General features: G+C 38.4%; 1 protein-coding gene across 2 annotated transcripts in view; it reads right to left on the bottom strand.

Moving 5' to 3' along the window:
* The window catches only part of FTO (FTO alpha-ketoglutarate dependent dioxygenase), a 353,424-nt gene that overhangs the window by 251,439 nt on the left and 75,514 nt on the right, over positions 1 to 26,471 (bottom strand). For both annotated transcript variants that reach the window (XM_069456646.1, XM_069456647.1), the window contains exons 2-3: positions 16,953 to 17,030; positions 1,909 to 2,536 (exon numbers count right to left, since the gene is read on the bottom strand). In XM_069456646.1, the coding sequence (XP_069312747.1) occupies positions 1,909 to 2,536; positions 16,953 to 17,030 (706 nt within the window). The remainder of the gene's footprint in view (positions 1 to 1,908; positions 2,537 to 16,952; positions 17,031 to 26,471) is intronic.

The raw sequence follows: 26,471 nt of genomic DNA, 5'->3' as shown, positions 1-26,471 counted from the left end.
TCACCCACGCAAAGGGCGTACAATAGCACTATTAAACTGCAGGGCTGAGAGTAAGCAGAGGCACAAAGACATCTTTGTAGCAGTTTGTGCTATCACATACCACTGCTTCAGTTTGGGAGAGTTGTCTCCTTAAGAAAGAAACTAACAAACTCCATTGTTCGTTCACATCAGAGTTCTTGGATGTGATAGTTCTTAAATCCCAGGCAAGTCCTTATTAAAGATCAGAGGATCTTGATTCTTTCCACTAGGACAGCATCAAATCCCTTCAAGCGATTTTCTTAAGTCAGCATCATTATTTGAGATGCCAGAGAAACTGGTGAAATTTCCAACTGCTAAACTAGTTCCTTGTTTTGGACTGAAGACATAAGGTAGAGTTAGGAGAGATATTAGTTAAGCTGAGGAAATTTTTGAGACTGGGAAATTGTGAGAAATTAAAAGAGTAACATGAGATTTTTTTTTTCTTAAATCCCTTTTCCAAAACAGTCATTTTAGTAAATAAAAAACAAGTAACAACAATAAGAAAATCCAATTAAACAACTAGAGTTGTTAGAAAGAACAACAACACATAAGAAGTTACAGTCATTGCCTGATGGGATATCTAGAACTCTGGTTTTCCAAACATCTTTCAATAAAACAGATAGGAGAGCTGATACCATGTCTTGTATTCCTTTGTCAAATAATCAGACACAAAAGATAGTCAGCAATAGGCCGGGCATGGTGGCTCACGCCTATAATCCCAACACTTTGGAAGGCTGAGGTGGAGGATCACTTGAGGCCAGGAGTTCAAAACCAGCCTGAGCAAAAGCAAGACCTGGCCTCTACAAAACATAAACAAATTAGCCAGGTAGAGTGACACACGCCTGTAGTCTCAGGCACTCAGGAGGCTGAGGCAGGAGAATCACTTTGAGCCCAGGTGTTTAGGGTTGCAGTGCACTACTATGATGTCCCCGCAGTCTAGCCAGGGCAAGAGAGTAAGACTGTGTCTCAGAAAAAAAAGAAAAAGTCAGCAATGGTCATGCTATTTTAGATATTTTCAACTATCTTTTTTGTAATCCTGTGAAACAATGGGGACCCTAAACACACAAACTGAATAATAGAAGAAATAGGCAAATTTGGGTAGGCCACTAAAACGTAGCCTGTGGTCTCTGTTCCAAGGGGACTAGATTTCAGGAAATGCAAGCACAAGTTTATCACAACAACCCTATGAGGTCTAAAACTGCAGAACTTAGGGATGAATGTATGAGAAGAGGAGAGATGGGAAAACTGCAGAACTGGGTAGGGGCTAGAGAGTTTCCTGAAAATAGAGGACTGTCTGCTTGCAAAACCCACCTCAACTGCTTCTGGCAAGGAAGAACAGTAGTAAAAACTATATGAAGCCAAGAACAAGTCCATGTTTGAGAAATCACACCCATCAAGATAGTGATGTCAACCATAATAAAATTATTTTGGCAAGACTGGAAATGTGCACCTGTGGGAACCTGGAAAGATTTGACAGATTTTTGTTTTCCCGGCCCTTTATCAGCAAGTTAATTATAGCAACTGTACAATCTACTCTGAGCTTTAGTGAAAGACAGTCGGCTGTATGAAACCAAGATGCTGCTCTCCTGGGCATGGGAAAGACAAAATGACAGTAGTGCTTACACACGAAAATATTCTGAGTACAGTATAACAATGAGCCAGATAGCATAGCTAAATGAGAAAGAGGTATATTCTGCAGACATAAGGGTGAAATAAGCCTAAAAAGGACATACGACACACACATACACACACACACACACACACACGCATATTCATGCACATGCATGCATACACACAAACATGCACATGTATACGCATGTGTATTTCCAGAGCCTCAACAACTCTGCTCATAGTACACCCAGGGCTGCTTTTTCCCAAAGCAGACTGTACCTTCACAGCTATAACTGTACACTGCCACCGCTGACCTTTCCACCAGATTTTCATCGTGATGCCAGCTCACTGCCATTTTCCCCATGCCAAAATAAGGCTCCTCTTTCAGGTATGGCATTTTCTGAGGATCCATGAAATTCAGCAAAGTCACATTGTACGCTGCTCTGCTCTTAATGTCCACTTCATCTTGTCCATCATAGGATGACCCCATGCCAACCCTGGGGAAATCTCCAGACATACACACTGGCACGGCATCCTCGTTAGCCTTCTCTTTGGAAGCGAGTTCTTCCAAAGCCTGGATGGTTTCTATCTGCAGGTAGTCGTTGAGCTTGAGGAAGGTCTGACAAGCAGCAGCTATTTCAGCCTCGCCGTATTTTATATTAGAACCTTTCACTGGCCAGGGTACCGTAAAGAGTCTGGTGTTCAGGTACTTGTAGGTGTAGCCTGGATTACCAATGAGGATGCGAGACACCGGAGTGAGCAAATCTTTGCCTTGGATCCTAACCAGGTCCCGAAATAAGCAGCCATGCTTGTGCAGCGTGAGAAAGGCTTCTTGAACCTCTTTGTGGAGATCCTCGGATACACTGCCGGCTTCTCGGAGAATTAGTTTAGGGTATTTCAGCTGCCACTAAAACAAAACCAAAGCAAAAAGACACATTATGGATAGTTATAATTTTATTCTTTCCAAAGGTGTGTTTCTTTGTAAGCACTGGGGGTGGGGCAAGGAAATATCAGGTGACATGTCTAAACAGGATTCATACCTTCCTGGCTTAAAATAGAAAACTAAATAAAACAGGCCGGGCGCGGTGGCTCACGCCTGTAATCCTAGCACTCTGGGAGGCCGAGGCGGGTGGATTGCTCAAGGTCAGGAGTTCGAGACCAGCCTGAGCGAGACCCCGTCTCTACTAAAAATAGAAAGACATTATATGGACACCTAAAAATCTATATAGAAAAAATTAGCCGGGCATAGTGGCGCATGCCTGTAGTCCCAGCTACTCGGGAGGCTGAGGCAGTAGGATCGCTTGAGCCCAGGAGTTTGAGGTTGCTGTGAGCTAAGCTGACGCCACGGCACTCACTCTAGCCTGGGCAACAAAGTGAGACTCTGTCTCAACAAAAAAAAAAAAAAAAAAAAAAAAAAGAAAACTAAATAAAACAAATGTCATTCAACTCTCCAGTCAAGATTTTCAAGTTTAAGCTCAAACTGTTACCAATCTTTAGTATAAACAAAAAATAATAACAATTTGGGCTTTGATCTCCAAGGCTTTACTCTGTGACCACTTTTTCTTATCCTCAATCTCTCTTCCAGCCTTTGACCCTCCAGAAAACACAATTTTATTAATGCTTATCATCTATTTATTTCTCACAACATTGTTAATACTAACAACACATGATTATTAGCTCCAATTTATAGATGAGACTATTGAAGCACAGAGACATTTTAACAACTTGCCCAGGCCAGGTGCGGTGGCTCATGCCTGTAATCCTAGCACTCTGGGAGGCTGAAGACAGGTGGATCGTTTGAGCTCAGGAGTTCGAGACCAGCCTGAGCAAGAGCAAGACCCTGTCTCTACTTAAAAAAAAAAAAAAAAATAGAAAGAAATTAGCTGGACAACTAAAAATATATGGAAAAAATTAGCGGGGCATGGTGGCGCATGCTTGTAGTCCCAGCTACTTGGGAGGATGAGGCAGAAGGATTGCTTGAGCCCAGGAGTTTGAGGTTGCTGTGAGCGAGGCTGATGCCATGGCACTCTAGCCACGGTGACAGAGTGGGACTCTGCCTCAAAAAAAAAAAAAAAAACTTGCCCAAAGTCACATAGCTGGTAAATATCAGAGCTGGAATTTGAAGCCACTAGGCTCCAGAGTCTAGATGGCTCCAGAGCGTGAGTTCTTAACCACTGGATTGCACTGCCTCTCAATAAATGACAAACTAGTTCCTGCTTCAATACTTTCACTGAAAGAGAACTCGATTCTCTTTGGGGGTTGGACATTAAGTTCCATGAACACAAGGGCCATGACAATTTTGTTCACGACTATAACAATGGTAAATGAATGAACGGATGGATGCACAGATGGATGAATGAGGTATTCCACTGCAATTCTAAAAAGTTGTAATAATTCTACTGGTGTCATTGGACAAGAATAATATAAGACAATTCCCTCCTCTAATACACAAATACATGAATTTATTGATGCAGTTTAGGGCTGCATTAGCTTTTCAGCCACCACTTTGGGCTCCTTAGGACTTGACATATGAATTGGTGTCAAGCCAATTCCCTGATTCCGTACAATGCAACTGATTTTTTTTTTAACCAATACATAGGATTTTACATTCACCCCTTATACAGTTTAATCTGCTCTGCTCCCTCCTAGCTTTAGGCTGAGTCCTGAAGGAAGGAGTCAGGAATAATCAACACATAAACCTGTTCTTCTATTATTATGCTGCCCACCATTTTTGAGATACCTTCCTTCTAAATCTTCATTCAATAATTACTGCCTCTATGATAAGCAGGGCCAGATCACTTACATTTCTGTATATTTTTTTTCATTCAACATATGTTTCTTAAGCACCTACCAAACACCAGACAAAGATAAGGTCCCTGCCCTCACAGAGCAGAGCCTTCTACCAAATCAAGTGATTAAAAAGGAAAGCAATCCCAAATTGTGTTAAGCACTAGAACAGAAATAAACCAATAGGAAATCTGTCATTAGGATTCTCTAAGGAGATGGCATTTAAGGTGAGACTTTCAGGAAAAGAAGGCACCAGATGTCTGAGGAGCTACGAAATAGCTTCCTAGAAAGACAGACCAAAAAAGCAAAGGCACTGAGAAAAAAGACCAGCCTATTCTAAGGATTTAAAAAAGGCCAGTTTTACTAGAAGACAGAAGCCAAAGACAGAGCGGTGTGCAATAAGAAGGCAGAGACAGATCACACAGAGCCTTGGAGGCCACAGTGAGGAATTTGGAATAGACTGTAAGTGCTCTGGATGATTTCAAGGGGAGAAAAATAACTTGATTTACATTTTATAAAAATAAATCTTTATTATAATATCAGATAGGAATTGGAAAGGGGCAAATTTGAATGTGGAAAATCCTATTAGATGCTATTACGACCACCTAGGAGAAAAGTATGATGGTGTGGATTAAGGTAGAGACAGAGACAAAAGGACAGGATAAAGTACGTATTTTAAAGCTAGAAGATTAGATGTGAGGAATGAAGAAAGGATAGACATTAAAGATGACTTCCATCCAGATTTCTGGATTTAATAATCAAATAACCAACTTCCTATTTTTTGAAATAAGGAAAACTGGAACAAAATAGGAATAGTAAGGAGAAGAACAAGGGGAAAACGAAGAGTTCCATTCTAGAGCTGTATTCACTAAGATACCTATGAAATCTCCAGGTGAAAATAACATAGGGGGAACTGGATACACACATCTGGAGCTCAGAGGTGGGGCAGAGGAACTCAGTGTGGGAGTTGTCAGCACAGAGCTGGTTTTTACAGGCCTAGAAGTGAATGAGATCACCTAGGAAAACAGTATAAATACAGAAAGGAAGGCAAAGCTATTTCCTGAATCGTAGAAGAATGCTCAACAAATGAGACCAAGCAGAAAACCAGGACAGTGTATTGATGCAGAGGCTAAAAGAGAAGAGCATTTCAAGAAGGATGGAGCAGTCAACCACGTCAGCCGCCACTGAGAGGTCAAGTGAGATGAGAATGGAGATTATCCGCCAGATTTGACAGCATGGAAATCACTGATGACAATGACATGAGAGATTTCAGCAGAGTGTGGTGGGGACAGAAGTCAGATTAGAGTAGGCTGAAGATGGAGGGAAAGAGGAGGAAGTGGAGATGGCGTGTCTCTGAATGGTTTTGCTATGAAGGAGAACAGAAAAACGGGGCTGTTGATGAAGGGGAATGCTACATCAAGGGACATCTTTAATGATGGAAGATACTAGAGCACACTAGACTTTGTCAGTACACTCATGAGAATGACACAAAAGGAAGGGGCTGATGATGCAGAAGAGAGGGTGAATAACCAAAGGAGCAAAGATCTTGAGTGTCTACAGCAGTAGTCTCCCAAGTAAGATATGCGGGGATTTATAAAGCAATCCATTAGAGCTAGAGGGGTGCAGAGAATAGAACTGTTTAATCTTTAATCTAAAAGGAAAGAAATCAAGTTTAATAAAAATATGCATGCATATATATATATATATATGCATATATGTACCTATACACACATACAAATATGTTTAATATAGTACTATTATTAGAAACAAGTACTATTTGTGTACTTGTGTCTATTTTGTAAATAACTACCAGTGGTGTGCTGGAGTCACTTCGTATCTGCTCATAAGAGCCTACTGGACATCTCTTCCCAACTGCACATTCAGTAACACTATGTTGGTAACTTGAAATTGGTCATGGTGATAGTATTTACACTACAGAAAACAAGAAACACTAAAAATCGCTGGGCACGGTGGTTTGCTCCTGTAACCCCAGCTAGGCAGGGGGCTAAGGAAGAGAATCACTTGAGGCCAGGAGTTTGAGACTGCAGTGAGCTATGATCACACAACTGCACTCCAGCCTGGGTGACAGAGCAAGACCCTGACTAAAAAACAAAAACAAACAAACAAAAGAAATACTAAAAATCAAGGCCTGACAAGAATATGATCAAAAACACCTGGATAGGAGAAAAGATATTTCCTATATGGGAATATCCTTGAAGGAGGAAGAAGATATAAATTCAGATAGGATGGCAAATTTGATAACAGGCAGATGAGGAAGTTTCAGGGGTTTTTCTGGGGGGGTGGGGGCTGGGTGGTTGGAGGACACTTAAATTTTCTCAGTGAAGTATAAAGTGAATCACTAGCTAAGAATGTGTGCTAATCATTGGAGTTGTTTGCCAAATAGTCCTGGGTTCCTCCCCTGTCACCCAGCTTTGGGGCCCAATGTAGAATTATACTTCCTGGCCCCTTGTGATGGATGAAACATGTGATTACTTCTTGCCAGTGAGAAATGATGGCTGTCACTTTCAGCCAGGAACATTTCACTGCCAATGCAAGACCCTGCAGAATACTCTTTTTCCCTGTGCCACAGTAACCAGCTGGTCGCTGCTTGGATCTATGAGTTGCTTCAATGGGCAGTGACTCTATGCCAACCCACAAATAATACATAAAATGAGCAAGAAATATTGATGTGTGAAGCCACTGAGATTTGAGGGTTGTTTGTTACTACAGCATAATCTAGCCTATTCTGGCTGCTCCAGAGTGCAGGAAATAGAAGATATGCAGAAAGTAATGCACACACACGTGCAAACACACTCATGCACACACACACACACACACACACACACACACACACTGGGGCTCAAGACTACATAGGAGATATATTTAACACAGTGATGTTATAACCCTAAGAACCTGGGAAATCCACATAAACATATAAATATCACATATAAATAACCTGATATTAAAAACAGCATTATGAAAAGAAAATAGTAACATGGAAAAATATTCAAAATTTTTGCACCGATCTCATATGTCCCTTTCCCCTGTGACCACATCTGCCTCTGTTCCTACAGTCCTCACGGGCCCAGTACTTCAGCACTTCCCTTGAAGGCAGGCTCTTCCCCCAACTCTACACCTGGATGGCCTTTCTCACCCTTCAGGTCACTTGCTCACAGTGTCACTTTCTCAAAGAAACCCCTGAATCTCCACCCTCGAACAAGTATCCTCCATTGTCATATGTCACAAATTTTACTGCTCTTTCATAGCATTTATTGATCTGTAACTATTGTATTTATTTGAACTATTGTTCGTTTAATAATCTGTACCACAAGACTGCAAGCTTCTAGAAGGAGATGGTAGCAATTTTACTCCCTGTTATATCCCCAGCACTTGGCATGATATAAGTCCTCAAGACTCCTTTCTAAGAATAAAAGAATAAAGCCTTTAAGAGTGAAGAAAGCCAATTCGTGGATGTCTCGGCTGGGGGTGGGAAAGAGAGCTAAATGCAAAGAGGCATGAGGGATCTTTTTAGGGTATTAGAAATATTCTAAAATGACTGAGATGACAGCTACACAGCTCTGAAAAGTTAACAAAAATTGCTGAATTGTATAAGTCCATTTTATTTTATTTTATTTTATTTTTTAGAAACAAGGTCTCACTCAGCCAACCAGGTTGGAGTGCAGAGTCACAACCATAGCTCACAGCAACCTCAAACTCCTCGGCTCAAGGGATCCTCCGCCTCAGCATCCCAAGTAGCTGGGATTATAGACACGAGCCACCGCAAACTGTATAAACTGCGAGCCCAGGAAATTGTACAATTTTAAAGGGTGCATTTTATGGCATGTAAATTATACATGCATGCAGTTTATCAATAAACTTTTTTAAAAAGAAGATTAACATATTTGAATATATAAAATTTTAAACTTTTATATAAAATAAGTCATAAGCAAAATTAAAAGGCAAACACTAACTGGAAAAAAATATGTGCAAGCTATATGGCAGAAATGGACTCAATATTCTTAATACAGAGCCATTACAAATTTAATTATATATACAAACATATATACCCCAACAGAAAAATTCACAAGTAAATTAATAGAGAAGTCTCTTAAAATACAGAAAAAAATTTAACTACACCAAAGTTTGAAAAATACAAATTAATATATATTAAATCATACTTAAATTAGTTCTTGCCTATCAAATTTACATAAAAGAAAATGTTATAATGGTAATACATATTATTGGTGAGGGCAAAATTAAATATCCTGACAATGTGCCATTAGGAATGCAAATTATTAAAACCTTGCTTAAGGACAATTGGACAAGATCTATCAGAACCTAAATATGTTCATCTTTTCATCCAGTTATTCTGCTTTTAAGAATTTATCATAAGGAAATAATTAGAGAAATATACCAAGATATAAGGATATTCATCATACTGTTATTTATAATAATTAAAAACTAAAAACCACCCGAATGCCCAATAAGGCCTTAGAGGGGAATATGGTACATCCATGTGATTGGAATATGAAAGTAACAAATTAAGAATTTTTCTACTATAAAAAACATAAGTAACAAACTATAGTCATACAAGAAATTAGTAATAAGATAGACAAGAGGATCTCAGTTTCATAAAAAAAAATGTATATATATATAAATATTCACAGAAAAAAGGACTCATAGAAAAATATGGCCAAAAGTTTATGGTGGTTATCTCTGGGTAATATAATTGGGAGTCATTTAAATTTTCTTCTTTAGACATCCATATTATTTTTAAAATTTCCAAAATAAATGTAAAATACTTTTAGTCAGGAAAAAATGGACAAAATATATTGCACTCAAAAATTCTTAATTTTCATGATATTTCTTATATTTGCCAAGAGATTCTTTTTTGATGACCCTGAATTATCAAAAATATTCAACAGAACTTCTAGTACTATTTAAATCTGACTTGGACTATAGTTCAATAATTCAGGAATTTTTTTTTTTTACCACAATGAAAACAAATAACAATAATTGGCTAATTTTGTCACTATCTCAAAGAAAATGCAAGCGAGAAAACCCCAACCTAAATGCCCTCTTTTATTAGTTAACAAGTAGTTAAATAGTGCCCGACACATAAAAGTACTATGTAGCATTTGTTAAATTTTTCTTTAAAGAGAACAACAAGTAACTTTGGAAAAGAACTGAACATTAAATAATTTAATATTAACTCATTCTGCCAAACAAGTAAGTTCACTTTCCATTTTGGACAGGTACATGTAGAACATCAGATATCACATAATAATTTAGAACAGCTGTTGGCAGATTTTCAAATATGTCAGTAGAATTTTTTTATTTAATCCCGTTAAAGTTTTTCCAGGGAATGTACAGTCATGAAATTATATTAGAAGTTGTCTGGTCACATACTATGTTTTTTGAGATCTACAAATAAATGATTCTGTGGCATAAATGACAATTATACAGTTTAATAAGTATTTGGAAAGGTATAAAGTGCCAACATGCCAGGCCCTTATCAATGGCAGAAAGATGTAGAATGTTAGGCTCTCTAGAGATTAGGCTTCATTTTCTGCCTATTTTAAACCACTATATATAAAAATTCTACCTTCTTTTTTTTTTTTTTTTTCTTTTTTAAAGAAACAGGGTCTTGTTCTGTTGCCCAGGCTGGAGTGCAGTGGCATAATCATGGCTTACTGCAACCTCACAGTCCTGGGCTCAAGTGATCTTCTTGCCTTAGCTTCCTGAGTAGCTAAAACTACAGGTGTGCACCACCATGCCCAGCTAATTTTCCTTATTTTTTCTAGAGACAGGGTCTCACTATTTTTCCCAGGCTGGTCTCACACTCCTGGCTTCAAGCCACGCTCCCACCTCAGCCTCCCAAAGTACTGGGATTACAGCCATGAGTCACTGCACTTGGCCAAAATTCTACCTTTTCCTCTCAAATCAAGAGATGCTTTTGAAAGGATTTCATCATATAGAGAAGCCAGACGTGGTTTTAAATGAAGAAGATACCAGTTTACAGGAGGCTCATTTAAATGAAGCTCAATGGAGCTCAATCTTCGGTAGCGTGAAATAACATTAAAAATCTTCAAGTGACTCGGGTAATGCCCTTCACTTAAAAGTGTTAGAATGCTCTGATTTCAGGGGAGTATATTTCTAATCTGGCTGTTAATAGATTTTCCTGGTAACACTCTTTATTTTGCACTCAGCAATTTGTACTCTATCACTCATAATATTTGCTATATAATTTTTGCTATAAAATGCTTACAACTTGACAGCCATAACGTGACTAATGGGCTAGACATTTATTTGGCCCAGCCTCCATCTGCATGATGTTAAGCAGTGCCCAAAGGAGGTACACTTCTGAAGTCACCACTTAGGCCCTGCTATAGCTATCACGAGACTGGTGATAACATGTGCTCTGCTACAAAGTGACAGAAAGATGTTTGTCCATTCATTCATTCAATAGTTCATTTTATTTTGTTTGTTTATTTGACACTGATTGAATATGTGCTATGTACCAGGCACTGTATGAAGTGCCATAAATACAATCATTAAACTAGATGGGTCCTATTTGATAGCATCCCATAGCTTAACAATATAAAAAGAAACGGAAACCAAAAATCAGAGAAAGACTCATCGCAATAGAAGTGTGAATATACTGCTATGGGATCAGGAAATAATCGGGAAGGAAAATCTGGGAAATCCTCATTAACTGAATACATATTAGTACTTACCGAGCACATACTACTTGCAAAGTACTAGGTGCTGGGAATACAGAAGACAGCAAATGTCTATATTCCCTCCAGGAGCTCATACTGTGGTCAGGAGAGCCAGACAAGAAACAAATAAATAAGTAAAACACATAGTATTTTAGATGATAATAAGTGCAATGGAGAAAAATTTAGCCAAGAAAGTAGAATAGGGAATGCTGGGGTGAGCATTGCTGTTTTACACAGGGTGGTCAGCAAAGACCTCTCTGAAAGGTGACATCAGAGCAGGAGAATGCAAGAAATGAGGACATAAGCCCTTCCGATAACTGGCGGGAAGAGAGTTCCAGGCCAAGAGAACACTCAGTGCAATGGCCTTGGGGCAGGAGTGTGTTTGGTTTATTCCAGGAACAGTGAGAATGCCTGAGTGGGAAGAGGGGTGTGAGGGGGTGAGGAGTGGGGAGAAGCAGGAAATGAGGGGAGGGACGCAGTCAGGAGCCAGAGCATGTAGCCCTTTGTTGGCGAATGAAAGGTACTAGGCTTTTACTCGGAACAAGATGGGAAGCTATTCAAGAGCTTATGAGCAAGAAAGTGTAAGGGGTTGACTTATCCTTTAAAAAGATCACCCCAGATGCTGTGTTAAAATGAACTAGACCGGGGGAAGGGGGCAAGAAGCTAGGAGGCTATGCAACAGAGAACATGGTAGCTTTGGCCACGGTGTAGGTGGCGGAGCTAATGAGCGGTGGTCAGATTTTTAATATTAATATATCTCAGAACAAGTGGGATTTCCTGATAGGTTCACAGAATATGTAGTATTTAAGTAGGGTCCTTAGGGGTGAGTAGATGTTCACCAGACAGAAAAGGGGATGAGGGTACAAGTAGGCACCAAGGCAGGGAGGATGAAAAGACAGAACAGAGCCAGCAGGGAGCAAGGAACTCTGCGTGACAGGAGTTTAAGGTTGGACACCGTGCTAGGCAATGAGCAGAAATTAGACCAGAGAGGTGGTTTGGGGTCATAGAGTCAATGGCCTTATAGGATAAATACGCTGAGAAGTTTGAACTTTACCTTTGAGGCAAGAGAGACCCAGCAAAATTTATAAAACAAGGAGGTACAAGTCAGACGTATTTATATGAAAACAGTTCCCATGGCATCGGGGAGGACATAAGGGACACCAATCAGGAGAGTGTCAAAACTGTGGAGGGGGGAGGTACTAAATCTGGGCCTGAACTACACAGTGAAGGCAGTCTCAGTGGGATTGGGAAAGAAAAAGCAATTAGAGGGTTTCTGGAGAGGTAAAACTACCAGGGCTCCGTTTCTGAAGGAGGGATGGAAGGAATGGTAGGAGTTGAGGACAGCAAGGTTTCTAATTTGAAGGACAGGACAAGTGGATGCCATCAGAGAAGAGAATGCACGGGAGGAGCCCTGAAAAATGGAGCCTTACTAAATTGTAAGTCACAACCTGTCACACTTGTGCTCCAAACCCTCTCATGCCTCCTCATTTCACTCAGAGTAATGGCCAACGTCCTTAGGACAGACGGCAAGGTCCTGTGTAACCCAGCCTGCTGCTCTCTGATTCATCTCCTCTGCTCCCCCCAGCTCTTTCACTCTGCTCCGGATATGTTAGCCTCGGGGGCTTTTCTTTTCAAACATACCTCAGAGGCTTTGCTGTTCCCAGAACATTCTTCCCACAAGTAACTACATGGCTTGCTCCTATACCACCAGCCCCACACCAGTAAGCTCGAACAAGGCAGGAATCTTTTGTCTGTTTCTATGACTTCACCTCGAATGCCTAAAACATTACCTAGCATAGAGTGGGTAGAGCTAAATACATTTGTCTGACTACGTAACTAATGAATATGAATCCTGTTGAGTTAGAGGTACCTGCAGGACCTTCAGGTAGAGCTGCTCAGCAGGCAGTTGGAACTGGAGCACTGAAGGTCACGTGGGACAGCAGGGATGGAGACAGAGGTTTGGGATCACTGGCATAAAAGCACAGCAATCTCAGAAGGATTAAGAGAGACAAGGTAAAAGGGAAGCAGTATAGTTCTTAAGAGTACAAACCCAAAAGCCAGACAGCCTGGGCTCAAACTGTGGTCCTGACACTTCCTGCTTATAAATCTTGAACAAATTTTTAAAACTTTCTGTGCCTCAGTTTCCTCATCTCTAAAATGAGATTTTAGGGCAGGCGCAGTGGCTCACACCTATAATCCCAGCACTTTGGGAGGCTGAGGCGGGAGGATTGCTTGAGGCCAGCAGTTCAAGACCAGCCTGAGCAATATGGCAAGACCTCCTCTCTACAAAAAAATAATTAACTTAGCCAGGTGTAAATGTACATGCCTGTAGTCCCAGCTACTCAGGAGGCTGAGGCAGGAGGATCACTTGAGCCCAGGAGTTGGAGGCTGCAGTGAGCTATGATGATGCCACTGCAGTCTAGCAAGGCGAAAGAGCAAGACTCTGTCTCCAAAGTAATTAACTGAATGAGGTTTTAATAACAACTGCCCTAGCTGATTGGTAAGATTTAAATGAGTTAATACATGTAATGTACTTAGAACAGAGCCAGAACAACCTGACACATGGAAAGCACACGACAAATGAAAGCAAGGGGAAACATTGAGGAGAGAAGCATTTCTCTAGAGAAGAAGGGCAGCATTCATATATCTGGAAGCCAGAGTGTGCTTCCTGACTATGTAATTCCTCATTTCCTTGTGCACCGTGGTGAGCCAACAGAGGTTCTCCCTGCTTTTCTGCTTCGAACTTTTGTTGTTTTGTTTCTTTGCTCTATGATCTTATCAAAACAAACTGCAAAACTTCTCTGAAGATGCTTTGAATTGGTATACAGGAGGTGTACAATACAGCAGAAAGAGCATGGGCCTTCAGAGTCAGGCAAACATGGGCATTAAGTCAAGCTTTGCCACTCAGATAACTAACTTAGTTTCTCCTGGTTTCTTTGTCTTGTCTTTTCTTTTTTTAAGACAAGGGGTTTTGCCATGTTTCCCAGACTGGATTTGAATTCCTGGGCTCAAGCAATCCTTCCACCTCAGCCTCTCAAGTAGCTGGGAATACAGGTGCGCCCAGCTCTTCTCCTGATTGCTAAAACAGAAACAATAATACCCACCTCAAGCCTGAAGAAAAGAACAGTTGCTGAATACATATTTCTGGAATGAATGAATTAGGTTGTTGTGATGATTAAACATGACAGCATTCATAAAACATTTAGCACCATCCCTGGCACACGGCAAGGGTCAAACATGGAACCCGCCAGTTGTTTTGATGACTGGCAGCTGGACTGGCATTCCTATGGTGAGGGCCTACTTAAGGGACCCAATGTCAGGTCTGAACTTTCTATTTATCCGTGTCATTAAAAAGTATTTTCACTTCATCTTTTAAGAGAATAGGTTTACTTTCACTAAGGTTTTATTGAAGCACTAAGCCTTATTATAAGGTGCACTTAGAGTGATTAGATATTGGTATCAAGGTTTGTTGTAGGTCTTGGAGAGATAAAAGAGAGCCTTGATAGTTGCTGTTTACATTTGGGTTTGCTTTTATTCCTCAGTGTATGGCTGGTTCACAGCACAGTGGGCTGATAACCTTTTGCATTTCATTCTTCATGTACCACTTTTACAATACAAAAGCTGAAATGGCTCGATAGTTGCTTTATAACAATGCACGTACCAGAAGGCTTATATCTATGAAAATGTTAGTAACCATTTCAGAATTAATTACATTTTGAAAGTTTACCTATTTTAAGAGTACTTTTAAAAATTATTTTTCCCCTGATTGCAAAAGAATACATGTTCACTGCAGATAATCTGGAAAACTAAGAAAGCTCAAAGAACACCTTATCACTATGGGATACATTTCTGTGTATATCCTTCAAAGCTTTCTAGATGCTACCTCCCTGGAAAAGTATATGTGTATGTAAAAACAAAATTCAAATCATACTTAACTCATTATTATATAACTGGCTTTTAAAATTAACTAATGTATGCATTCATTCATTCAAGTAAACTAATTAAGCACCTGCTAGGTACAAGCACTGCACAAAGAAGAGAGGATGAGGGAAATAAGCATATCAAAACCAAAAAAAACCAAACAAACACTATTACAATCAAGTGAGATAAGTGCTAATAAAGGCACAGATAAAGTACAAGAAAGGGAACAAAGACAATTCTCTGGGCTGCAGAGGTGTCAGGGGAGCTCTCTGTAGGGGATGACATGTACGCTATTACTAACAGGTAACACAAGCTCACCAAGGAAAGAAGAGACAGGTAAGGAGAAGGAGGAATGTCAGCAGAGGATGTAGCAAGAAGGTCCCCAATATGAAACTGCAAGCTAGCTTGAGGGACTGCAAAAACCCAGTGTGGGTGCAAAGACGGAAGAGCGGGGGAGATGAGGCTGCAATGCACGAGCCAGGCAGTGAACAGCCACTGTGGGATCTGAAGCAGAGGGTTGACAAGACAGATTTATGTCTTGGTTAGAAAATACCACAGCTTCGAGAATTAAGGGGGGCAAAGAGGAAAACTAGAGAGACCCGTAAGAGGACTGATGAAGTGAAAGACAGTGAAGACCTAACAAGAATGGAGATGAGAGACAACATCCTAGAAAGGATAATGAACTGGATGTCGAGAGACCTGGATTCTAAATGGGCAAACTCCTTCTTTCCTCCTTTCCTTCCTTGCTTACCGAGGGTCTGCTATAACAAGCAAGCACTAGAGATAGGAAGACTATTTGACCGAATTCCTATACCCCAAGAGCTTACATTCTAGTAAGAGAGAGTAGGTGAAAACGTATTATTCTGTTTGCCCAGCATGCCTACCCCTCCTTCTTCAGAAACAGGACTCTAAATTTTCCTTTGGGGTAACCACCCATCTCTGACTCACACGGTCCATGCAGTTTGAACGGGAATTCTCCGACTCCAACCCTGCTCTAAGAATGGATGCATGAACTAGACCAGGCAAACAGGAGCATCCAACTCTCCTGAGCACGATGACTGGTTCAGGGACAGGCACATGAGTCTAACCAAGCTGTGACCACTCACTTGCAGAATCTGATGGAACCAACGGAAAAGAACTCACTACCTTCTTCTAAGATCTCAGATGCTAAAGACCACATAAGTCTTGGGTTGTCAGAGTCCTCCCATGCTATCAGGTGAGAGTGTATTCAGCATGAAGTCACATAGAGGAAAACCAAGCCAAGAAACAGGAAAAACAGTGATCAGATGACATCTTTTGAGAACTTGGATTCAGCTAGGTACCTCGACTTCTAAGGTAGGTCAATAAATACCCACCTCTTTTTTTTGCCACAGAAATTTTGACACTTGCAATGGAAAGAGTGCTGATTAATTCAGGGAGAGAGACACAGAATCCAATAATCACAATACAATGGGACAGATAGTACAGAGTTACTACAAGGAACAAGTACCACAGAGAGTGCAGCCAACTTGACTTGTAGTAGGGTAAGTTGGAGAAATGTCCCCAAAGGAGGTGATATTTAACGAACACTTGAAGAATTCACCATTTGGCAACAGGATAAGGAGCAAAAGGATACTCTATGCAGAAGAAACAATATGAGCAGAGGCAAGGAAATGGGACAGTATGCAATGTTTAGGGAAGTAGAACAGTCTACTGTGCTAAAGCACTAATTTCACAGCAGAAAGCAGATTGTGAAGAAATTTATATGCTCTGTAGGCCATGAGGAGTCATTAGGCAATCAAATCAGACCTTTTCCACCTCTCATTTAACCTCTCTAGACGAGTTTCCTCATAGGTAAAATAAAGTAGATCAGAATACTTCACTAAAATTGATAAAAACATTAAAATATCTTACCTGCTGATAGAACTCATCATCTTTGGGGGTCAGATAAGGAAGCCAAGTATCTTCAAGCTCTTCAAGAAGCCTCAGTTTCTGTGTGAAAATAATAATTATATATGATTGAATATAAAATGATGCAAACTATAAGATAATCTCTTATTGTGCCAATAAGAGAATACCAAAAAAAATTTAGCCAACTTGAATGTATAAACTTTTAGAGACAGAAATTAATCAAATGCCAATTACAAAATGTATTAATTGAATTACACACATTTTAAATTATACATTGTATGAAGCATTAATTTAGAAATAACGATTTTATTCACTCTGACATTTCACTGAGACAATTCGATTCACTCTTCACATGACATCAGGGTCTTTTTGACCAGTAGAGTCATGTTTTGAATCATCCAATACAGTTTTCCAGAGAAAACCTTGCTGTCTGTATAATCTGCTTGAGACACAGTAGTTCGTAAATCCTTCTATGGTAGTATCACTGGAAATACCAAATCAAGCCACAAGTATCCATTTGCAAAAAGTCAGGATATTTGGAATATTTATTCATTCTATAAACATTTATTTGAGATTATATCTGCTTAAAGCATTGCTTTTTAAAAGTGCTCTTTCATTTCTATACTAATTACTAGATCTGTGTTAAACATCTTTGCTTCTTTTCCAATTTTATGAAGAAGCCTTTTTAGCATTCACAGCTAGCACTGTCTGAGGCTATTTGAGGAGACGACGTCTTCCCCAAACAGTATTGTGCTATTCAAACAAAGTAATTGAGAGAGGACCCCATATTATAAAGTATATTATAAGGAATCAAATACATAGAAGGTCCCTCTCTCTTTCTGAGGGACATTTTCAAAGAACACCTGATCTTGTACTCATGAACATACGGAGTTTGTATGCGTACATGGCATACAATGGCAAAAATGTGTGTATACACATTCACAGACACACATACACATAGACCTGTACATACTACAGAAATTATTTGCAAGGAAAAAAAAACAAAAATGGCAGAAACAATTGATTTTCAAATAAAACTGCAATCAAATGCATCATCAGGGCTATTGTCAGCCAACAAGGCACCTAGAAAAGGGTGCACTTTGCTCTGGGCTGATGCAGTCCCACTGGATAGACTATCACTTGGTAAACACAAACTGCATTTCAGCCTCCACTTGCTCCAATAGCAACTGTCTTTATACAGTGCACAACGTGTTCAACCAGACAACCTGCTCAATTCAGGTGGCCCTGGGTATTTTCCTCTCCAACCCCAGGAACGCAGCCTTCTCTCACAAGCTTATCACAATCAGAATAGTCTAGAGAAAACATCCTTTTTGGGTAGAACTCAAATTCTTCCTGGACCTTTTGTATCATTATCTAAAGTGAATAAAGAAAAGGAGAATAGAAATACACCAACCAGTCGACTTATGAGACACAAAACGGTAAATCCTACTCTTAGGCCTAATTCTAATCTGTTTATTTAACCAAAGCCTCTGTTTTGACTGTAGGTATTTTCTCATCTATGATGAAAAGACTGACTTCCAATTAAACTCTGAAGAGTTTTCCTTTACTAACATAATGCTAACCATTGTGGATAACTGACAGACCAGTTTGGATAATTCACTGATTGGTTAATTGGTTTATCTGCTTTCAGTATTAGCCATTATTTGGGGCATAAAAAGAACCAACGATATTTCCACGCATATACTCGCATATATGTGCACCCTAACACTAATTTAATCAAAATCTATATCTGAATTTTTACTTCAAACTCGGGAAAGCCTGCATTTTCCTATGAATCTTTTACCAATTCTTAGTCCTTTTTATAGACACAAGTGCCAGAATATTTATAAATGTAAAAAAAATTTAAGACTTGAATAATTCACATGCACATGATATGGCAAACCTTGAAATGGCTCCACCTCACAAATACCACTTTGAGATCTCTTCATGAAATTCTATCAGTAAAGTTTATCAGTGTATAAAGAGGAGCACAAAGATACAGATTCCCAAAAGGGATGACGTACTCCACCTAAATCAGATTAAACAGCAACAGACCTGTCCCATAGGTCAATGAGTACCAATGGAGGCCTAAAACTCTGCTTATAATTAATACTTTGGCTAAATTCTTGTAAAAACAATGACTTCGCAGTTCAATTAGACCCAGAGTATCAGACAAGTATAAAACATTGTACCCTGAAAGGCTGGATCAAAAGGATAAAAGTCTACAAGAATGCTCTTACTACACAGCAAGCAAGGATATAAATGATTTTCTTCCACTAAGAATTTTAATACTGTGAGCATTGTTATATCTCTATGACAGCAGAAAATGGGGGCCAGAAAATGACCCAACTTAAGACCATACAGATAAAAATCTGCTCTGTACATCAATATTCACTACTTGCAATTTTACCAATAAACTGACAAGACCAATTATCAATAACAATATTTACAAACATAAATAGAAGTTCTGGTCACATTTACGCTGGTAATATAAATCAGAAGTCAATATTAAATTAAATTGGTAGTTCCTGAACATCAAAATTAAAGATTGTTGACTGCTTTATAAAAGATTAAGACTGCTTTGTAAGAAGCAAAGTCACTGTGGGCAAGACTGAAAGAAACAGGCCCTCTCATACTTTGCTGTCAGGAGTGCGAAACAGTACAATACTTATGGAGGGGGAAATTGCCAATTCCTTTCAAAATTCAAATGCATTTACCACGTGATTCAGTAATCCTACTTCTGAAGATTTATCCTTCAGATATACTTGTACCATGTTCAGAGGAATATATATACAAGGTTACTCATTACATCATTATCTGCAGACCAAAAGCTTGGAAACATACTACAACCCAATGAATTGTACACTTCAAAAGGTGAATTTTATGTTATGTGAATTATTATCTCACTAAAACAAAAAGATTAGAAATAATGCAAATGTCCATCCACAGGGAACAATGAAACTACAGTACATCCACATAATGAAATACAATGCAACAGTGAACAAGAACAAGGAAGCTCCCTGTTAATGAAATAAAAAGCTCTCTAGGAGATATTGGGAAGTACTCGGCAAATACAGAGCATCTGCGCGTATTTGCATACAGAAGCATAAACGATACATGACAAACTGTTAAAGTGGTTATCTGTCAGGAGTAGAGGTAGAAAACGACTAGAAAGAAACAGAGGCAGAGCAGGACTACTCAACATTGTTTTGATTTTTGAACTACACAAACATTTTACTGATTCAACATATGACCAGTTAGAACTTATTACCCATTATACTAATTCTTAATGAGGAATTCAGTGTAAAGATAAAGATGACATGATTTGGGGCTTTGTTTTAGAAAGTACATACTTTTTTCCATGTACAATGAAGTATTTATTTGGGAAACTATCGCAGACTAGCACACTAAAGAATGAGGAGGGAAAAAACCAGTTCTGACAATTTCTTTGTGTCAAATGCCAACCAGTCGGGAAACACACACAACATTAAAATGCACTTTGGAGTGCAGGTAGACGGAGCTCACGTTTGACTGTCAGATCTGCCTAACTGCTGCTCCTCGGCCTGATGTACAGATAAATCCACACAGCTGGGCCCTGCCGCACACTGCTCAGCTCACACACTTCTTTGCTGTCACACTTGTGTCAAATACATCAAGCTGTTCACAAATGCCACATGGAAAGCCACAGAGAGCAAGGAGCCTCAGTTCTCCCACCTGGCAGGAGAAGTATATGAAGACCCCTGCGTGCGGGCTACTGCCCATTTCCATAGCTCTAGCGAGTAAAAGGGGCACAAAACCTACATAAAACACACTGCAACTCAAAACCATAAAGGTTGGAAGTTAGATGTCAGAAACCACTCCAGCCCTAAGCCTCTGCTTCACCGTAAAATGTTAAGCCGTATCCGAGCTTGCATATCTTGTCGAATAGAGACATGGTTTGAGAGTCTTATAGTAATTACATAAAAAGATTAACTGGATTATGCCTCATAATGTAAGAATATATCTCACCTAAAAATGAAGTGTATTTTTCGTCCCATTCCTGACTCTTTAGCCTCATCAAGATTGTGCTGCTAAGGACACTTACTCCTTATCCATTTATCATTTTCCGCATTAGTACTTTTTAAACTCTGCATCATATTGTGTCCGGTTCAATAAAAATTTAATTTTGTTACCCGAGTCTTCTCAAAATACAATCACAAATAATGGCTAATGAATGTTCATTGTGAAAAGAATCATAGGATCTTGTGAGAGTTTCAAATTATAAGTGGGAAAATTGTTCTTAAACAGGGTGTTGAGTGGGTAAGGAAGACCTCCCTAAGGAAGGCACATCTAAACGAACACTAGAAAGATCAATAAGAACTGGCTAAACCAAAAGAAGTATAAATAAATATTCCATATAGACATATTCCACACTTGCTTTAAAAAAAAAAAAAAGAAAAGAAAAGAAAAGGCATTTCAACCATTCCCACAAACTCAGCATTCCCTGTCCTACTCACAATGAAAATGTGGCATGGTAAAAATAAACAGGATTCGAAGGCAAGAGTAGAATTTTGAGTGCAGACTCTATCACTTCCTAGATGTGGACCACACCTGAAGTAGCCTCTCTCAACCTCAGTTTCCTCATCTGTAAAAACACTAGCCCCAAATTATGTACCTAGAATGGTGGAGCTAGCATTGGAACTCATGTTCGGCTCCTTAGCTCGAGCTTTGCTATACAGACTCCTCCCTGCCATTCGAATGTCATCTGCCTGATATCTGCATAGTTTATAGTTTGAAAAATGCAGTCATATATAGGATTAATTTGATTTCATCTTCACAAGAACCCTATGAAACAGTGTTTTTAAACATTTACTCCTGCCCCACTATGTGCCAGGGATATGTTTGGGACAAAATGGTGATCAAGATACAGGCCTCACCCTCAAAGAAAAAAAAAGAAAGAAGAGGATAAACTCTTCTTAGCAGACATATTAATAGATAGTCCTATATCTATTAATGAAATTGAATTTGTGTTTTCAAAACTTCCCACAAAAAAAAAAACCCAAGCCCAAAACCTTCACCAGTAAATTCTACCAACGTGAAACATTTGAGAAAGAAATAATAATTCTACACAAATTAATCCAGAAAGTTAACAGAATTCAATCCCAAACCAAGCAAAAATGTTATAAGAAAATTACAAGCCAATATCCCTCATGCATATGAATGTAGAAAGTATTAACAAAATTTTAACAAATTGAACACAACCATGTATAAAAAGGATAAGACATCATAACTAAGTGTTATCCCAGGAATGCCAGGTTGTTCTAACATTCAAAAACTACATAATTCCTCATATTTTCAGGCTAAGAAAGAAAAAATATGGTCACCTGAATAGACACAGTAGGAGCACTAGACAATACCCAACATTGATCCTGAAAAATACACTCACAGCAAACTAGGGAATTTCTTCATCGCAATAAAGGAATCTACAAAAACCCTATAGCTAACATGTTTCTTAGTGGTGAAAGAGTAAATGATTTCACCGTCAGATCAGGAAAAAGACAAGGATGTCTGCCCTCACCCCCTCTATACAAGACTGTACTGAAGGTTCTAGCTGGTGTATAAGGCAAGAAAAAGAAATGAAAGGTACCCAGATGGGGAATTAAGCTTTAAAAAGGTAAAACTGTCAACATTTGCGTATGACAAAAGCATCTATAGAGAAATTCCTATAGAATTTACAAAAAAGCTATTAGAACTAATAAATAAGTTTAGCAAGTCAAATATCAATATACAAAAATAAGTATTATTTTTATATGCTAGCAACCAACAATCTAAAATTGAAATTTTTTAAAATACCATTTACAACATCAAAAATTATAAGGTACTTATGGACAAAGTGAACAAAATGTTTTCCAGACTTAAACAAAGAAAACTATAAAAATATTGCTGAAATAAAGAGATCAGAAGACTTAATAAAATGACAAATTGTCCCCAAATGTACATAATCCCAAAATCCCTGCAGGGTTTTTTGAAAAAACTGACAAACTACTTTTAAAATTCACATAGAAATGCAAAGACTTAGAATGACCAAACAACTTTGAAAAAGAAAAACAAATTTGAAGGACTTTGCTACCTAACTTCAAGACTTACAAAACTACAGAAATCTAGACAGTTGGTACTGGCACAAAAGTAGAAACAGATAAATGGAACAAATAGAGAGTCCACAATACATCCATGCCTTTATGGTCAATTGATTTTTGACAAAGATTCAAAGTTAATTCAAGGGAGAAAGAATAATCTTGAAGAATTAGATATCTATATATTTTTTTAATTGTAAATGCACACCTTGTACCATATACAAAAAAATCTCAAAATGAATATATATTCATATATACTGATATGGAATCTAACTATAAATATAAAAACTAAAACCATAAAACTAGTAGAAGAAAACATAGGAAATTCTTTGAATATTTAGGTTAAACAAGGAAAAGATTTTTTAGATATGAAACCAAAAGCACAATCCATAAAAGGAAAAAAAAATGATAAAACAACATCAATTTTAAGAACTTCTGCTCTTAAAACCCTTAAAACTAACTTGTATACACTGCTTTAATGAAAATAAAATGGTTCAACTACTCTGGAAAACAATCTAATAGTTTCCTAAAAGGTTAAGATATATACCTACAACATGACAACACGTGTCCACACAAAAACTTGTACACGAATGTTCACAGGAGCTATATTTGTAATTACCAAAAACTGGAAACAAACCAAATGTCCATTAACAAGTGAACAGATAAAGAAATTGCAATGCATTGAAAAAAAGAAAAAGAAATTATGGTGTATCCACATAATAATTCACTAATCAGCAATAAAAAAGAATGAATTATTGATACATACAACTGAATCTCAAAATCACAATGCTCAGTGAAGGAAGCCGTCATGCTCTTCCCCAACAAAAGAGTACACAGAGCAGAGGATTTTTAGGGCAGTGAAAATACTCTATATAATACTATAATGGTTAAGTATATGTCATTATCCATTTGTCCAAACCCACAGAACATACAATACCAAGAGTAAACTCCAAATGTAAACTATGGACTTTGGGTAATAATGATGTGTCAATGTAAGTGCATTAAATGTAACAAATGTACCACTCTGGTGGGGGATGTTGACAATAGAGGAGGATATGCAAGTGTAGGGGCAGGGAGAATTACAGGAAATCTCTGTACCTTCCTCACAATTTTGCCAAGAACCTAAACTTGCTCCAAAAAACAAAGTCCATTAAAAAAAAAAAATGAACACAAACTGTCTGATTCTATTTATGCCAAATTCTAGAAAATGCAAAGTAATCAACAGTGACAGAAAGCAGATTAGTGGTTGCCCAGGGCCCAGATAATGGGGAGAGAGGGAGAAAAGGATTTCTAAGGGATACACAGAAATTATGCAGTATAATGAATATGCACGATATTTTGACTTTGGTGCTGGTTTAATAAGTGTATACATGTGTCAAAACTTATCGAGTTGTACACTTTAAATATGTATTTATTACATGTCAATTATACCTCAATAAAACTGTTTAAAAAGGGAACAGGAGTAGATAAGGATACCTAAATTTGGTTTAACTTGCCTATAAAACTAAGCCTGCTGTCATCTGGCAGAAAAGGACTTTTGATTGTATCATTCATTTTTTTCATTGTTTTATTCAGGTTTTCTACTTCTTGATGCAATTTAAGTAATTTATACTTTTCTAGATGTGTATCCATTTCATCTAAGTTAGTTCTCAAATGTATATTTTATTTTTCTTAAAAATCCGTAGTATATATCCTCCTTTGTGTCTCTAATATTGGTTCACACATAGTGTACTTCCTCCTGTCTCCCATTCCCATTAGTTACTGTTCACTAGAGTTTTAGTTTTATATTCATTTTAAACACATAGCATTGAAAACCAATAATTAAGTAAATTTTCCAATACATTTTATCAATGTCTATGTTCCTCTTTGTTTTTGTTTTTTCTTAGAAACCTTCACTTTTCTTCATGCTAAAGTATAGCATTTAACAGATTTCCTAACTAACTCCCTTAGTCTTTTTTAATATCTGAAAATATCTGTATTTTCCCCTCATTCTTGAAGCAAAGACTACCTGGGTCTAAATATTGAAATTAACTATAATCTTCCCTTAGCACTTTGAATATACTATTCCCCTGTCTTCTAGCACCTTTTTTTGTTAATAAGAATCTTTCTTTTGTAGATAATCTGCATTTTCTTTGTTTTGTAACTCTTAAGGTATATACATATGTATTTATTTATTTATGAGACAGGGTCTTTCTCTGTCTAGGCTAGAGTACAGCAGCACTATTATAGCTCACTGCAGCCCTGAACTCCTGGGTTCAAGAGATCCTCCTGCCTTAGTCTCTCCCAAGTAGCTGGGACTACAGGTGCACACCACCATGCCAGGTTAAGTTTTTTATTTTTTGCGGAGACAAAGACTCGCTATGTTGCCCAGGCTAGTCTCAAACTCCTGGCCTCAAGAGATCCTCCTGCTGGTCTCCAAAAGTGCTGAAATTACAGGCTTGAGCCACTGTGCCCAGCCAGGATTTTTTCTCTATATATTCCTTATATTGTACAGTTTCAACATGATAGTACTACTCAAAGTATCCAAGGACTCCATGTTGTTCTTTAAATAAGGAAAATTCTCAACTCTTGGCTCTTCAAATTTTGTTTCTCTACCCTGATCTTCATTCTCTTTTATTCTGGAATTGATATTAGATATATGTTGGAACCTCTCCATCTAGCCTCCAAATCTCCTAATTGCCTTTTTTTATTTCATCTTTTGTCTCCTTATGCTACATTCTAGGTGAATTCCTCAGTACTCTCTTCTAATTCATCAATTCTCCTTTTAATTATGTCAGCTCTAAAGTTCATCCCATTTATCAAGTTTATTATTTCTATGATTATATTTTTCATTTCCAAAATTTATAACTGGTTCTTTTTCAAAGTCCTATTCCATTTCTGCATATTTTAGAGATATTTTAAAATTTCCTTTTCAGCAAAGTAATGCTTTTATTTATCTTTTGAGTATCCTGAACATGCTTCTTTTAGTCTTTGACTGACTTTTTCATAAAGTTAATCTCATCTGTAATGAATTTTTGTTCTCATTGCTGATTGTGTTAGCTAACTTTCTTAGCGTTCGTTTTCTTCAAGTATTTTGGTATTGTACTTTGAAGACTAATTATGAGTGCAAGGCTTTTTTTTCTTTGCTTTCTTCCCTCCTCTCTCTCTCCATCTGGACTCACCTTTCCCTCCACAGTGGTTCTGCAGCTGCTTCCACCAGGACCCCTTGGTCCAGCACTGAGCCCCACATACTGTACCACGTTCTCTCCCCGGTATTCTCTCCCTACAGTCGGCCAGCCTGATCCAGTTTCTATTCTTGAAGTTTCATCTGTCCTCCCCTGCCCCTCAAGACCCCCAACTCCATATAAACTGTAGCCTCCACATGGGGGCTTTCTTCAGTCTCCTTTCATGAGAACAACCTCACCGCTGT

The sequence above is a fragment of the Eulemur rufifrons genome, chromosome 23 (assembly GCF_041146395.1).
Source record: "Eulemur rufifrons isolate Redbay chromosome 23, OSU_ERuf_1, whole genome shotgun sequence".
Classification (NCBI taxonomy): Eukaryota; Metazoa; Chordata; class Mammalia; order Primates; family Lemuridae; genus Eulemur; species Eulemur rufifrons.
Note: the sequence above shows the minus strand (reverse complement) of the source record. Positions and strands in the feature narration are given on the sequence as shown.